This window comes from Arachis hypogaea, chromosome 18 (genome assembly GCF_003086295.3).
Source record: "Arachis hypogaea cultivar Tifrunner chromosome 18, arahy.Tifrunner.gnm2.J5K5, whole genome shotgun sequence".
Classification (NCBI taxonomy): Eukaryota; Viridiplantae; Streptophyta; class Magnoliopsida; order Fabales; family Fabaceae; genus Arachis; species Arachis hypogaea.
In genome coordinates, this window is record NC_092053.1 from 13,586,500 (window position 1) to 13,602,646 (window position 16,147).

A 16,147-nucleotide genomic window follows, 5' to 3' on the forward strand; every position below is an offset into this window, starting at 1 on the left:
ATGAGATATGATTATGAATGTTATAATTTCGATTTAACTCTTATTACATATTATAATTTTAAATAAAGTAATTAATTTTAAAAATTTATACTAAATTTAACAATTTTTTTATTTAAATCTTATTATGATTTTATGTTATACGTATCTAATTTATTTTTTTGATTTTACATAATTTTTTTTTTTGCGTTGATATGAACTTTACTCATATTTTTTAATATATTTTAAAAAAAAAAATTAGTTGTCTACACTCTACATAAGTGCTTGGGTAATGGGTATACAAGAATTTTACAACCCGCCACTTTGACATTTTCGATCCTTTCTCCGTTAAAGTTTTTATTACACGAAAAAACAAAATTACTCTCCCTGTGCATTAGATTCTTGAGTCCACATTGAATTATCATGTTTGATAAGAAGAAAAAAATATCATTATTGAAAATGTAATAGCTTGATAGACAGAGCCCCTAACAACCACAAAATTTGGATACTATAATAATGCTAGACAGAGTGCTTAAATTCATTATTATCCCATTAACCAAATATCAAAATTTAATTAATATTACTCTAGATCATGATCTATAGTTTTTACTTTTTTGTTCAGTATTCAGTTCAATAATACTAAGTTATTTATGAAATGAGTGAGGATCTCACACACACACGCAGGAGACAAAACAAGGGGTCATTATTCTAAATTCTAAACCTGCTGTCTATATTGATCGCCATGGAAAGAGAAATTAGCCAATCAGGCATCCACATCATCCTCTGCAGATGATTGATTGATTGTGAAGAAGGGGAAATGGGAGAAAAGATGATGGGCGGCTTTCATTCAAATTGAAGTAGCTGAGAACCAAACCAAATCCCATAGCCATAGCCAACCCTGAACCCTCCATCGTCCTCAATCTCAACCTCTCTGGAAGAGTAGAAGTATACAGAGACATACATACACATACACGAATCGTAATCACGTGGGTCTCCATGCCCCGACAAAAGCCAACTACACCACACCAGTACCCATTAATAGCAACCCTGTATATTTCTACATAGTGTACCATTACCATATACTACTATCCAATCTCACCCACTTTGCCCTTTCTCTCTCTGAATTTGGATCTTGGGTAAGTGCCAGAAAAGCCACCCACAAACTAACAATGATAAACTCATTACCTACTCAGCTTAAAAATCCAATATTTTTCGAATTTTAACAGAACCCAACACGCCCAATTAACCCATACAGCTTAAAAATCCAATCCTTTTTTTTCCCCGTCAATTTTCACAAAAATTCCTTTCCGTTCGGGGGCAAAAGAATACACAAGTTTAGAGGAGGAAAATAATACCTGTGTCGATGGCCGGAACCGGCGAAACGACGATGACCCACTTACCGCCGGAGATCTTGACGAACGTGTTCTCCGCCGTTTCGGACACGCGCACCCGCAACGCGATGTCGCTGGTGTGCCAGAGCTTCCGCTGCTTAGAACGCCGCACGCGCACCTCCCTCACGCTCCGAGGCAACGCGCGTGACCTCCATATCCTCCCAACTTGCTTCCGCTACGTCACCGACCTCGACCTCTCCCTGGTCTCGCCGTGGGGCCACGCGCTCTTCGCCGCCTCCACCAGCCACCAATCAGACCCGCAGCAACAAGCCATCGAGCTCCGGAACGCGTTCCCGCGCGTGACCTCACTCACGCTCTACGCGCGCTCCCCAGTGACCCTTCACCTCCTCCTCCTCGTCCCTTGGCCTGACCTCCGCCACGTGAAGCTTGTCAGGTGGCACGTGCGCCCGCCGGCATCGCAGCCGGGTACTGACTTCGCCGACCTCTTTCACCGTTGCCGGTCACTCACCTCCCTCGACCTCTCCTCCTTCTACCATTGGCCGGAGGACCTCCCTCCGGTTCTCGCCGCAAACCCCATAACCGCCGCGTCGATGCGGCGGCTCAACCTGCTCACGACATCTTTCACTGAAGGTTTCAAATCGCACGAAATTCAGCAGATCACGGCGTGGTGCCCTAATCTAGAGCACCTTCTCTTGGCTTGCACGTTCGATGCGAGGTACCTTGGTTACGTCGGCGACGAAACCCTAACTGCCATAGCTTCTAATTGCCCCAAATTGACGCTTCTTCACCTCGGCGATACCGCGTCGTTGTCGAATCGGCGAGGGAATCCTAATGATTCAGGGTTCAGTGACGAGGATGCTAGGATCAGCAGAGCGACCATGGTGGAGTTTTTCTCGGGTTTGCCATTACTTGAAGAATTGGTGCTAGACGTTTGTAAAAATGTCCGAGAGAGTTGTTTTGCTTTGGAAGTGTTGAATTCCAAGTGCCCAAGGTTGAGGACTTTGGGGTTGAGGCAGTTCCATGGGATTTGCTTGGCTATTGGGTCGCAGCTTGATGGGGTTGCTTTGTGTCAAGGATTGCAGTCTCTGAGTGTTGCGAACTGCGGGGATTTGAATGATATGGGTTTGATTGAGATTGGTAGAGGGTGTTCGAGGCTTGTGAAGTTCCATGTGCAGGGTTGCAAGCTCATCACAGAGAAGGGGTTGAGGACTCTGACTTGTTTGCTAAGAAAGACCTTGGTTGATGTGAAGGTCTCTTGCTGCCTCAACCTTGAGACTTTCGCAGCACTGAGGGCGTTGGAGCCCATAAGAGACCGCATTGAGAGGCTTCATGTGGATTGTGTGTGGAACGGGATGAAGGAAAGTGATGATGGCCTTGGCCAGAGTTTGCTCAATTTCGACCTCAACAAGTTGGAGGACGAGCAGTGTTTTGGTCAGGACTTTGCAAGCATGGATTCGGAAGGGACAAGCCAGAATAAGAGGCAGAGGTGCAGCTATTCGCCGCCACCAGAGGAGGTTGAGATTGATGATTCCCTAATGCAAAGCAATGGGAATGGTTACTGGGGAACCAGCTGGGACAAGCTGAAGTATCTCTCGCTTTGGATTGGAGTTGGTGATATGCTATCGCCATTGCCAATGGCAGGGTTGGAGGATTGCCCTAGCTTGGAGGAGATTAGGATAAGGGTGGAAGGAGATTGCAGGGGCAAGCCGAAACCGTCCGAGACTGAATTCGGCTTGAGCATTCTAGCTTGCTATCCTAATTTATCCAAGATGCAGCTGGATTGTGGTGACACAAGAGGTTACGCGCTGACTGCGCCGTCTGGGCAGATGGATTTGAGCCTGTGGGAAAGGTTCTTCCTGAATGGGATTGGCACTTTGAGTCTGGATGAGCTTGATTACTGGCCACCACAAGATGAAGATGTCAACCAGAGGAGTCTCTCCCTCCCAGCTGCAGGCTTGCTGCAAGAATGTTACACACTGAGAAAATTATTTATTCACGGTACCGCTCATGAGCATTTCATGAATTTTTTCCTTAAGATACCAAATCTCAGGGACGTGCAGCTGAGGGAAGATTATTATCCTGCCCCCGAGAGTGACATGAGTACGGAAATGAGGGTTGGTTCATGCAGCCGCTTTGAATATGCATTGAATAGGCGCCAAATTAGTGATTGAACTGTGATACTTCGTGATGTGACCATAAATAGAAACAAAAGAGTTGTTAACATAGATCATGCCACGATTTTGGCTTATATCTTTTGCTTCGCCCTCTATTTTTATTTTCCCCCCTTTTTGTTATCTGTAACAGTGCGACACTTGTGTCCAATTATAGAGAATAAAAAACTACTATATTCTGGGAATTTTAAAGGGGTTAGTTCTTTTCGTTGCACACGGAAAATGCAAGAGGGGGATAAGTAACAAAAAAGAGAGTTTGAAGCACAGGTGTACAACATAACAAGAGCTTCCATTCATATTTTCACCTGTTCTGAGAAGGGGGGAAAAGTAACAAAAAAGAACAAAGAAAAAACAAAATTCACAATAATCCACAACATTCAGCCGATAACACAATTGTAAAGCCTCTACCCGTGTTCTATGTACAAAAGGCATAAGATTGCATCAGCACATTGAGTACTCGATGTCCAACAAGCGTGAAAGAATCTCCTCACAACTTGGCCGTTCATGTGACTCTGCCCAACAGTCTGTAACAAAATAAAGTAGAATATTTTAAGGTTTTAGTTCATCGATCAAGAAGTGATTTCTATATAAAAGTAACATACGAACCTGAAATCAGCCTGCCTAGGGGGCCTTCAGGAATCTCCAATCTAGAACCCTCGTTAGCAACCGAATAAACCACCTGTCATCAGAGAAAAAATAGTCTCAGTACGAACGCTTCCAATTTTTGGGCACAAGTTTTCAATCCAGAAACAAAACAATCATTATGCAAAATGAGTATGTCATCCGTCTGAATATACCCTCTCAGGTGGTACACCTTCCCATGGTCTGCTCAAGGTACAGAGCTCCCAAATTATCACCCCAAGGCTAAAGATATCACATTTTTCGGTGAACGGTTCATTTCGGATGAGTTCAGGGGCCATCCATTCCGGAGTTCCAGCGGATGAGGGATCTTGCATGGGAGATTCTGTCATTATTCTTGAAAGCCCAAAATCACATATCTTGACGGTCCAATGCTTGTTCACTAGACAGTTTGCACTTTTCAGATCACGGTGAACAATCTTCATACGGTGAATGCACATCAACCCTCTATACACATAACCAATGAGTTCACATCAATGTTAACACAAATAAATGAAACTTGATATGATCTATAGGAAGATGACGAAGCAGTAATTGATGTGTGTAATGCATATTTAGCATAAATGATAGTGAAGATATAAATCACGATAACACTTGCCTACATATGTCACGCAACATCTTTAATCTTCGCCGCCAGCTAAGCTTTTTGTTTTGACCACTCAAATGTATCAAGTAATACAATGATCCCATCTCCATGTATTCCGTAACCATTGACAGATGAGGAGGCTTGGTGCAAGCACCGAGAAATAAGATAACTGCACAAAGTTTCACCACTATATAAATAACAGCAAGCAATAAGATTCATTAAACAATTTAAGAACAATTTAGTTTGCCTTGCATTGATTGCCATATCTAGAAGACATGTGCAAGATCAGTTGATGAAAGCCATAACTATAAGAGGAACTAGTTTGGATGTTGGAGAATACCATTAGGATGTCGGAGCCGGCTTGAACCAGAATAAAAGAGAAACAGAGTCAGCAAATGTTTGGTACACCAGAAAAAAATTGACAAATAGCATATTGAAGGCAAGAAACCTGAGAATTGAAATCTCATTGCAAAAGTCTTCCATGTTCTCAGCAGTTAAATCTTGCTCCAGGAAAACCTTGATTGCAACATCTGTGCCATTCCATATGCCACGGAAGACTTCCCCAAAAAACCCTGGAAAAAGAAAAACTACATTGATGGCCAAGCAAGCAACTATTTCTTCACTGAGCTTTGCTATATACAACAGTAGATTTTCACGAAATTCCAAATAAAGCCACTATTGCTTTATTTCAGTTACACAAATAAAAATGAAGGCAGAGATCAAAAGAATCTGGATGTCGATAACGTATTATTGAAAGCAATTCATGTAATAGATCACACATCATAATGAACCAATGGGCTTATTTCAATCATGATATATATAAGAGTACAGTGGCATCATTTAATTCATATAGCCGACCCCTTCTATTGGTAATGGCTTTGTCGTTGGAGGTGATATCTTATTCAAGAATTTACTTTAAAAATCAAAGGTATTATGATAGAATGTAAATTCCTTGTATGCTAAGACTCTAATTTTGATTCTTTCTCTAAGAATTCCATCAGCTGGATTTCGTTTATCAAATGCCAAAACAATGACATTGAATTGCACTACACAGATAATAGATTGTATAGTTTCAGCAAGTATGAAACAGAATACTTACCAATCCCTACACGAGTTCCAACAGTTAATTCTGTGAAATTAATATTCCATTCTTCATATGGCAACAGAGGCTTATTGTTGAACATTGGAGATTCAAGGACTTTATTCCAAGTTGACTCCAGCTCATGGTTCACGTCACGTCTTGATGGCCCACTTCTCTCAGAAGACTGACCTCGATATTCATGTGGGGAAGACGGTAATGACATTGCCTTTTGTGAATTTACATGGACATGACCATCAAGATGAAAATTTGACACCTGTTATAGTTGAATATAAACAGTAACTTATCAGGTGCAAGAATCACATTCTTTCAAATACAGTTCATACAACTCAGCAGGTATAATTTAACCCTTTAAGCCTCATCCTAAGAGATCATACTTAACCTAACTAAAATTTGACCACAGACCCATTAAACCCTATTTGCTGCCCCACCAAATCTTCTTGGGTACTTTATATACTCATCCCTTTACCATTATATTTTCTTTTTCCTATCTCAACTAAATAACAAACGGCATCCATAAAAGAGTTGAGTACAATGTTCTGGATTACGAGAAAATCATGACATTCAAATATTATTTAAAAGAACACAATGCAAGAGATAACGGAGAATCTAGTCCAGAATTATTTTGGGTAGAGAAGTGAAAAATGCAGTTTGCCAGCTACAGAGAAGTCAAAATTCTTAACATGACAAGATTGATCTCATTCAATCGAGAAATGAACATTTGATCAGGACTATCTAAATAACAGGTCAAAGATATTCCAGACAGGGAAAACCAAGGAACTGTTTCATTAGATGCCAAAAATGCCAGGAAAGAGAAACAAATGTTTAAATAAAAACATATTGCTTTGTCACCAAAGTAATACACACATACATTTTGCTGAAGATTTGCTTCATTAATTTGATTGTTTCGAGAATGGGAGAATGAATTATCATCCCCCCGTTTTTGCTTCAAGGTTTCATTCATTGCCCGCACAGCCCTACAGATCATGAATTGTCACGCAACATACATCTCAGCCAATACAGAATAAAATAAATAATTCAAAGAACAAATGGCTATGCATAACGAAAATTAGAAACAATGGGATATTAAATTAGTCAACTCAAATATTACTCATGCATGGTATGCAACAGCAATTAAAAGAAGCAGAACCCAGTGAAAATAATCATACCTCTCATCATAACAAGTCAAGTTAGTTCATTTTGAAGTTGAGTTAGATTAACCGATCACACAATTCTAGTCCAATGATGGTTAATTTTTTGTGTATTTTTTGTAGAAGTAAAGGGAAAACATGTTAATGAAGACTCAATTAGCACAGACCCTCTTTAATACACTGACCTACCCTCACACCTGTTCCTTCAAAGCATACTAAAAAGTTTGTTGCAGAAAAAAAAATGAGGAGGTCAATATCTGCATCTGAAAAATCATGCATTTCCAAACAATTCACTCTAGAATTTCAAAGCAGGTACGATGTGCCAGCAAACTTCACAATGAATTAAGTAAATAACAAGCATTTTAGAATAATAATCAACCTAACAATATCATCACCAATCTCTGGTGTAATGCTGATGCTTCTTCTTCGTGGCCGACGTGGTTCTGATGAGGATGCACCATCTGACCTATAGCTGGATCTGAGACCCAATAAACTTCTCTTATAAATCATAGCTTTAAAAGAATAAAAATAAAAATAAAAAACCAACATGCCATGCAAACAGAGACTCATGAATAAGAGAAGAAAATGGAACAATAAAAAAACAAAAGTTAATCTTGTACAAAATCCAATTTAATATACCTCCAAATTGAGGAAACATGAACTTACATCATAGAATATACAGCAAGACAATGAATATATGCCTCCAAAGTAACAACAAAATTATGGGCAGAAAAGGTTAAGTATCACAGTAGTCCTAGTCCAGTGCACCTTCTATTGATAATTCAGGTGTTTTCACGTCTTTATTTATTTATTTTTTTGTTCCCCTCAATATACTGGTAATTAAAAAGTATTACTCGAGCTTAAGGGTTAATTGCAGTGCAGAGACAAGATATGTGTTGTATGAGATTGAGTGTTGCTACTAAAAACCAAGAAATATGCACGTGTCACAGGGATGAGTGTGTTGCACTGGATAAGTCGACATAATAGATAGGACTAGGAACAAATACATTAGAGATAAAGATTATATAGAAAATACCATTAAAAGATGGTAGAATATTGTCTTAATGATTTAGTTACTTGTGGAGACAACCTGTAAGAGCTTAGTCAGGATACTAGATCAAATGTCGGGTTGAGTCTTATTGGAGCTAAACAGATACAAAGAAACTACTAGTGAAATGTCGTTAGTTTATTTCAGTGAATCTCAAGACAAATCTATGATTGATGTATTTGGTCACAACTCGAGTAGCATGTCATTCGATAAGGACTATTTGAACACTTTAAAAAACTAAACTATCACTGTATTTTACTGAAAAGGAAAAGAAACATTAAATATCTTCCATAAGACAGTTTTAGTTAAGTAAATGCAAAATCATTAAATCTATAATCCAAAAAATTCAGTCACATATAATTATTAATGTTCCTATGCAAACAAGACAAATGCCAAAAACACGACAAAGCAACAAAAATATGGTGAAGAAAAGGGATGAGGAGGGAATAAAGAAAACAAAATGGACTTGCCCCCTAATTGCACATAGTATGAGATTTCAAAAACATGCAAGGAATACAACCACCGCCAAGCTTTATCACAAAAGGCTGAGTTAGCTACATGAATCAATCAGCACCATAGTACCCTACTACAGATCATATCTGAGTTTAGCCCATATATTTAAACTTCTTTTAATAATTTCTTCTGAAATTTCCTTAGGTCTCCTAAATGTAGCTTCAGGACTATCCTCCATCTGATGTACTCTTCTAACTGGAGCTTCTAAAGGTCTTTCGCAAACATATCCATCCACCTATGACAAGATTCTACCATCTTTATAATCAATGCTACCAGCAACTCTCTATAATTACCTTCATTCCTAAACTATTTATGACCAGTCATGCTATGGTGCAGAGCAGTTTCAATGAAGATTGAAGATTACCCTTTTATAATTGAGGGGGTGGGAACCAAACAAATAAATAGACAGACAAACATTATGTGCAATGTACAGACTCTAAAATTTAGTTATAATCTTCACTCTTCACAAAATTTTACTCGATACTTAAAAAACTCCCATTTATGTCCGGGAACTATACAACATAAGCAAATACTATGGATCAACAAACCTTGATGTAGCCTGATCATCAGCAAAATCTCTAAATGCTGTCCTATCACCACTTAGCAGGGACCGTGCACGCGCCCGAAATGATGGATGTTCTGGACTGCAAAACCAGAAATATGTGAATCACAAAATGACTGACCATAAATTTTTAATTCCATATTCAGTATGTGTAATTTGGAGACAGTATAGATAAATTTAGCACTAAATTCATAAAAATAGTAAAATAGTCAGACTAATTAAAAGCAAGAAATACGCATATGCTAACCTATAAGTGAATAGACACACACAGAAAAGACAGTTCATAAATTTCTTTAATTTCAAAGTTATTATGTGCAATTTGGAGATTGTTTTGACACATTTGCCTACACAGATCAGTTGGAAACACAACTAGCAGGTCGGAAACAAAAATATGGGTAACATATTGGCAATTGATTCTAAGAATGGTACATAAGATATGTAGATTATTTAGATACTCTCACCACTAAAGGTAAATATGAAAACTGTGATAAAGCAGTAGCGAACTTCACAATCACAGGCCCGTATTAACTTTTTATAAAAGAATTCCCAATTTGAAAGAATAATCAATGATAAGCTCAGCTAATCTATTATATCATATTGCATAAATGACAATTTCATTGTTGATATCTTCATATTTTCATCAAAGCTTGGTCTAGCTAACAACATCTACATCTCTGCCTTATAAGGGAGAGAATGCTGTAGCCCATCACCATGCTGAAACTGAAAAGCTTATATGGAGCAGGGACAACAAAGCATGAAAAACTGAGATCATGAATAATAATGCTTAAATGTGAGTCTAAGCCTAACATATGCACACTCATATCAATCTTAAAAAAAAAGGAATTATGAATAACCTTGAACTAGCTGTCCTCTGTTCAGCAATGGCTTTTCTCCGACTACGCCGACCAAATGCAGTTGCAATGTTGGGTTCACTATGAGACAAACTGAGGGAATTGACAAAACCAATCAACAAGAAACGGTTGGTGTTGTACACCTTTTAGAGACTCTAGTAAAAAAAGGTTTCACATAATCATACAAAAAGGTTGACCCTAATTAACAAAAAGACTATACACTGAAAATAAAATAGAAGAACGTCTTTAATTCAATTGAGAATAACTGGAGAAGGCTAAAGCAAAACATCTCAAGATCAATGCAAAAGTATTACCTCAAACAACTGTTTGATCGTAACATCATGTTACGTAAGGATCGGCCTGATGCATTCGAAGAAGCTTCAAATCTTCTGTGAAATTGGAGGTTTTCCTCCTTCTCAGCACTGTCAGAGGGGACCAAGAAAACCAACACCAGTAAATTCACAACTCTTACTGGAAGAACAAGTAAAAAAAAAATAGAGGACTAAAAATTTTGTATCTCACAATCAATGGCATAATAAGAAGTAGAAATCAAAAGTAATAAAGCAAAAAGCTTTCTCAAACTTTGAACCTCCCCTTTCTATACATCTCCAATTTGAGTTCCCCTATTTTAACTTGCAACAATGTTATCCTCATTGACTTTGCTGCTGGGAGATGATGTGGAACCATATCACATCAGAGGAAAAATATGCGGTGTCAACGTTTATTTAACAAGAGAATTAGAAAACTTAATTGCAATACTATGGTTACAACTAACACATGTATGGCTTTTTTTCTTTTACTTGTAAGGAGGATCTGTTATCCTCCCATCTTATATTATTTTTCTGTAGTCTTGATGGTATCAATTTTTTTCCAACAAAAAGTTATACATATATTAAGATGAGGAGCACCAATATCAAATTTCAATGAAATTAAAGGAAACAAAAGTAAGATAATCCCAAGCAATAGTAACAACGGTTTTCAAATCCACTTTGATCTAACCTCTCTGAAACCCCATATAAGGGACTGTTTGGTTCTAATGGTGAATCACAAGAATCATTTTCTGCTGAATCACTCTCTCCTGCTGCAGAAATATGAGTCATAATAACTGCCTTGGTTGATCGTGGTAACAATTGGCCCGGAAATCGCATAAGATCAACCAGCATTTCCACAGAATTCAATTCAACAATCACAGACATGTGTTTGTATGAGTCTATGCATTCAACAGTCCCATCATTTGGCAAGCCCTGATGAAAAATGAAGTGCAATAAATATCCTTCAAAATTTAGATATGATTATGAACAAAACAAAATAACAAAGCAAGCCCTTAACCTCTTATACCAATAGGGGAGAAAGGCACAAAAACTAGCAAACAACATGGAATAGTGAATATTTGCCATTAAGTATTTCTCTAAACACACCAACTATATTGAGTGGACAACTTAACAAGATAGAAATGATTGTATTAGACTTGAAGTTCTTATAACACCTATCATGGACAAAACAGTAGAATCTCATTGTAGGCAGTTTAGACATGCGAGAATACCATAAGAAGCAATTGAATGGAGAGCAGCACAATGGCTAGAGGTGGAGAACATTAAAAACGCCAATTGAAAGTTATTCACAAGACTTAATTTAATGGCTTGTCTGAAAACATGGTTTACAGGTAGGAAATAATGGGTTGCAGTCTCATCTAGTGGGAAAAAGCCTAGTAGTTGTGGTTTTTGTTGTTGTTGTTGTTGTTGTTGTTAATGTTGTTGTTGTTGTTGTTGCATATGAATTATATTAACAACTCCATAAACTAGTAATCAAGTGTATAGAAGAGAACAAACAAGCCCACCAAGAGATATTGGAGCTCACCACCACAAGCCTACTTTCAAGACCTACAGTATCAGCTAATGCTTTGAATAAGATAGCTCGAGGACGGCATGAACCATGTTTAATTTGCCCAAGCATCTGGACACCTCGATTTTCAAACAAGTGGCAGGTTTCATCTAGTGCAGCTTTTGCTGGACTTTCCACATTGGGTCTCTTATAAAAATCAGTAACCTGTGTAGAAATATGGGTAAAAGTAAAAATGAAAGAACATAGAAAATAAACAAAATATTATTCCACTAAACAAAATTAGCCAAAAATAAATGATCCAATCATCAGACTAATCACTTATAATAATTATTGGGCACCAGTTTCACCAAAACAAAGTTGCAGCTGGCTAAAAGCAAAAGGAAAAGTATTAGCAAATATAAATTTTAAATTATCAAAATGTTTCTTGAAAACTTTGCACTATAATTCATGTGAAAATTGTTCGGCAAAAGAATCAGTTAAATGCATTATTTGAAGCAATAAACACTGAAACAGTAAAATACATTTGTGTAAAAGGAAAAGAAAAAACTTATAAGGTGTTGAAAACTGCCCAACAATCATATAGTAGGCATCCTCATACTCAAAAAGAGAGGTACACAACAAGATATAATAAAGTACATACTAATCCAGCTATCTTCTTAATAACTGCAGCTGGATTCGAATTTAATCCTTTAACTAATGCCACAATCAGTTGCTTTAACATGGACAGCTTTTTATCTCTTTCTGAATCCACAAGAATGATATCAACCCTAAAACCCTCTCCACTCAAAGCATGAAGCTCGTCCAAGGTAGGAATACTATCAAAACGTTCTCTGAGTCTTGTGTCCTGGACATGATCAGATTAATTAGTAACAAGACTATTTAGATAGCGAAACAAGAAGCACAGTACCACCACAAAACTGAAACAATAATGCATGTCATGATCCATGGATGAGCAGCACTATTGAACAATGTAAAACTATAACCAAATAAAAATGGCATAATAAATCCTCACCGGAATGATTGAATAAAATCCATTTGGAATTGGCTCTTGTAGAATTCCTGTGCTCCAGAGAACTTGAGATGCATTTTTAGGTGACAAAATATCATTACCAGAATGTCTAGGGGATTCTTTATTGTTTAAGGCCTCCTCTTGAGAACCCAATGAAACAGATCCAAATTTTTCAACGAAATCAGACGGCCACCATGAAACATTAGATGGACCTTGCTCTGACGGGCCTGCATCTTCTCGTGTCTCCTCCATGGTCTTATATATTTGGAATTTAAAACCATCTCGCCACAGTTCTTAACCCATAAGAGACATATCAAGCTAAAGATAGTCTTTTAATTTGTAATCATTGAAATATAAACTTCAGCAGCTTCAATTGTACCAAGCTGCAGCCTAAATGAATCAAATAACAAAATATGAAAACGAGAAATCAACATTTGCAAACAAAAGGAAATAGAATTTTCAAAATCATCACATAACACATCAAAAGCATGTACAACTAACATGCAATAAAATCAATGTACAAAAATGAAGCTTGCAATTTTGTTAGAATTTCCTCAACTCCACCCATATATCATCTATAAATCTGTTAGGGTGGCAAAATCATACAGGGATCCATTAGCCATCAAGTTCAATTATTTATGGAAAAGTATGATTTCAAAAGTGGACAGTTATTTCTTAATGGAGGTAGTATTTATTAATTGGGCCATGCATGAACTGAACTTTTCAAATACAATTTTTTTCATATAATGGATTAATGGTTTGGTTTTGACCCATCCATTTTTCACTAATAAAAAAAATCCATATTTGGAGCTCACAAGATATAAGGAGGCAAAGACAATCTAACTCAATCATCCACAATGCAAGAGAGTAAATCTCTCAGTTTAACATTTACAACCAACAAAAACCAGATGATACTAAATGTGGGGTGGGTAATCTTTCCTCACTCTCTGAAGGAAAGAACCCACATGATAAAAGGTTGACTATTGAGAGCTTCTGTATATCATTTCCAACAGAGATCCATTTCCCATTAATGAAAATTGTACATAAAGAAACACTACGATTCATTCTTGTACATCAATGATGCAGAATACTGATTCATATTCCAGAAATACAAGGAAAACAAAAAACTAGGATAAATGGCAGAACTTATCTTCAGTATGCACAAGTGGACAAGGTTATACTGCACATCCATTAAGTATTCAAATAACTTAACCATTCTTGTAATGGACAAACATCTTATGTTCACATCCATGCACATAATGCTATGGGGATTTACACAAATGCACCAATTTAAACTGTAATGTGCTAAGATAGAACTATAAAGGTTACTGATGTCAAATTATGCTAACATCTATACAATCGGATTATCTTAGTGCATGATAGGATAACATTGTCCAATGTTCTAGCGTTTAGACATCCAAGTCATGTTATTTATTCAATTGTAACTCTAAATGCACCAGCATCCACATAGGAACTTACCATATTTTGTACCTCTTTTTTAAAAACTCTGATTTTTACTAGTTTATTAAATTATCCTCCAAATTCTAAGCCAAACAATAACTCGGCACTTCACGTGACCAACAATGGTTTATATATGGAAACACTATATGCATTATGCATATCAGTATGTAAACTCCACTGAAGCAAAAAGGAAATCCTTTAGTGTAAAATCAAACACTGCATCAACACATGAAACAACATTGGTACCATTATTATTCTTTACAATCCTCATCATAATAAATGTTGCACATAAAAGTGCAAACTCTAGCCAAGCTAAAGTCACCAAAAAATAACTATTATTTGACATACCAAAGCTCTCTTATCTCACGTATCTCCGTTTTGAGCTATACTACTTCATTTTTCATCCTGAATTTTCAATCTAAACTGATTATTCCTGCGCAAGATAATCCTAATCTATTCTCTTCCCAGGATAGATTGTTTTCATTATTCCCCTACATTGTCTTCCCGTTTGTGGTTTCTAGAACGTGTTTTAGGGAGCTCCAGATTTCGTTTCAAATAATTCTTTCTGTTTTGTTTTATAAGACATTCGAATAATCCGATCAGTATTATTGCCAAAAAAAAGGCAACGAAATCTCATTGCACTAACTGTGGTCAACTACATAGTATTTTATCATAATCCTTATCTATAGTCAAACCACTAAAACACAACAACACTGTGATTTACCACACAGCAGCTTCTAAAAATAACGACACAAAAATCCACTTAAATGTAAGACTCTACTCATATGACGAACACTCAAATAGCAGGGAAAAAGAAAAATCAGAAGCAAATATAAGAATGCCTGCACTGTACAATTCAATATACACTGCAAAACCTCAAAAGTTCAGCTGAGCCAGTTCGTTTTCACGGATTCTAATTCCGATTTTCATAACCGAGAGCAGCACAACAAAACAGATTCACTTAGAAAACTGCATTCGGATCAAACAGAAAAGAAAGAAAGAGAGAGGAGTAGACCTACATATGTATTAACGTAACGTACGAACTCAGCTCGTTTTGAGTTTTGACTCGAAATCAAGAGGAAAGCCAGAAATCGAAGTCGATCGTAGGAAAGCACGTGGAAAGAAGCAATGCGGAAACGTGAAACCGATAATGCTAAGATAGAAGCTAAAGGATAACGGAAAATCGAAGGAAAGAAATGTAAATAAAAGAAAGGAAACGGTAATCGAGAAGAGAGAGTGAGTTTACCGCAATTGGATCGGAGGATTGGAGGTGGAATCTGGCATTTGAATCTGAAATTCCGTTACAGAGAGAGTGGAATCAAAATCATCATCACCGTGTGGAGAGAGAGAGAGAGAGAGAGAGAGAGAGAGAGGTTTGTGTGTTGTGAGGTTAGTCGTATGGGTTTATGGATTAAAGAGAGGGGGAGAGGGGAGAGGGGAGAAAGCGATGGGGTTATGATGTTGGGGGTGTTGATGAGAGAAGGGAGAGTGATGAATGAAGGGGGAGAAGGGGGGAGAGAGGGGAGAGGAGGTGGTGAGTCACGTGCAGGGAGAGAGGGATCTGGGGACCTCTCCCCGACAGCCAGCTAGCAAAAGGGTTGGCTCACCAACATCCACACCTTCTTACGCGTCTAAACTAATACAACCATCTTCCCCTTCTCTACTTCCTCTCTTACACTTTCTTACCCTGACTTTTACTACCTTCTTTTTTCTTTTACTTCTTTAATTCCTTTTTCCTTTTTTCACCATTATTATTGCATTTGATTAGTATTTACTAATGTTATGTATTATAAATATAACTTTTAAATGTCAAGTATTTTTCACCTCTTAAATTAATTTTTAAGATTAAATTAGGGTCAACAATATTTGAATTGGATAGCATTTTAT

At 37.4% G+C, this 16,147-nt stretch overlaps 2 protein-coding genes across 3 annotated transcripts; one reads left to right on the forward strand and one right to left on the reverse strand.

Annotated features, from left to right (window-relative positions):
* The first annotated feature begins 371 nt into the window (after positions 1-371).
* Positions 372-3,684, forward strand: LOC112769388 (F-box protein MAX2 homolog A). Its single transcript, XM_025813902.3, has one exon. It carries the CDS (start codon positions 1,340-1,342, stop codon positions 3,497-3,499), a length of 2,160 nt encoding a protein of 719 aa, XP_025669687.1. The 5' UTR covers positions 372-1,339; the 3' UTR covers positions 3,500-3,684.
* An 85-nt stretch (positions 3,685-3,769) lies between these two features.
* Positions 3,770-15,922, reverse strand: LOC112769386 (serine/threonine-protein kinase EDR1). Of its 2 annotated transcripts, XM_025813899.3 has the most exons (17): positions 15,507-15,922; positions 12,803-13,189; positions 12,431-12,634; positions 11,806-11,994; positions 10,948-11,192; positions 10,263-10,370; positions 9,952-10,041; positions 9,084-9,179; positions 7,354-7,452; positions 6,695-6,800; positions 5,824-6,079; positions 5,173-5,296; positions 5,065-5,084; positions 4,737-4,893; positions 4,297-4,585; positions 4,106-4,178; positions 3,770-4,023 (listed from the first exon to the last, which is right to left on the reverse strand). In XM_025813899.3, exons 2-17 carry the CDS (start codon positions 13,049-13,051, stop codon positions 3,941-3,943), a joined length of 2,388 nt encoding a protein of 795 aa, XP_025669684.1. In that variant the 5' UTR covers positions 13,052-13,189; positions 15,507-15,922; the 3' UTR covers positions 3,770-3,940. The 2 variants fall into 2 exon arrangements, with proteins under 2 accessions (XP_025669684.1, XP_025669685.1); XM_025813900.3 differs by lacking the exon at positions 9,084-9,179.
* Positions 15,923-16,147: the final 225 nt, after the last annotated feature.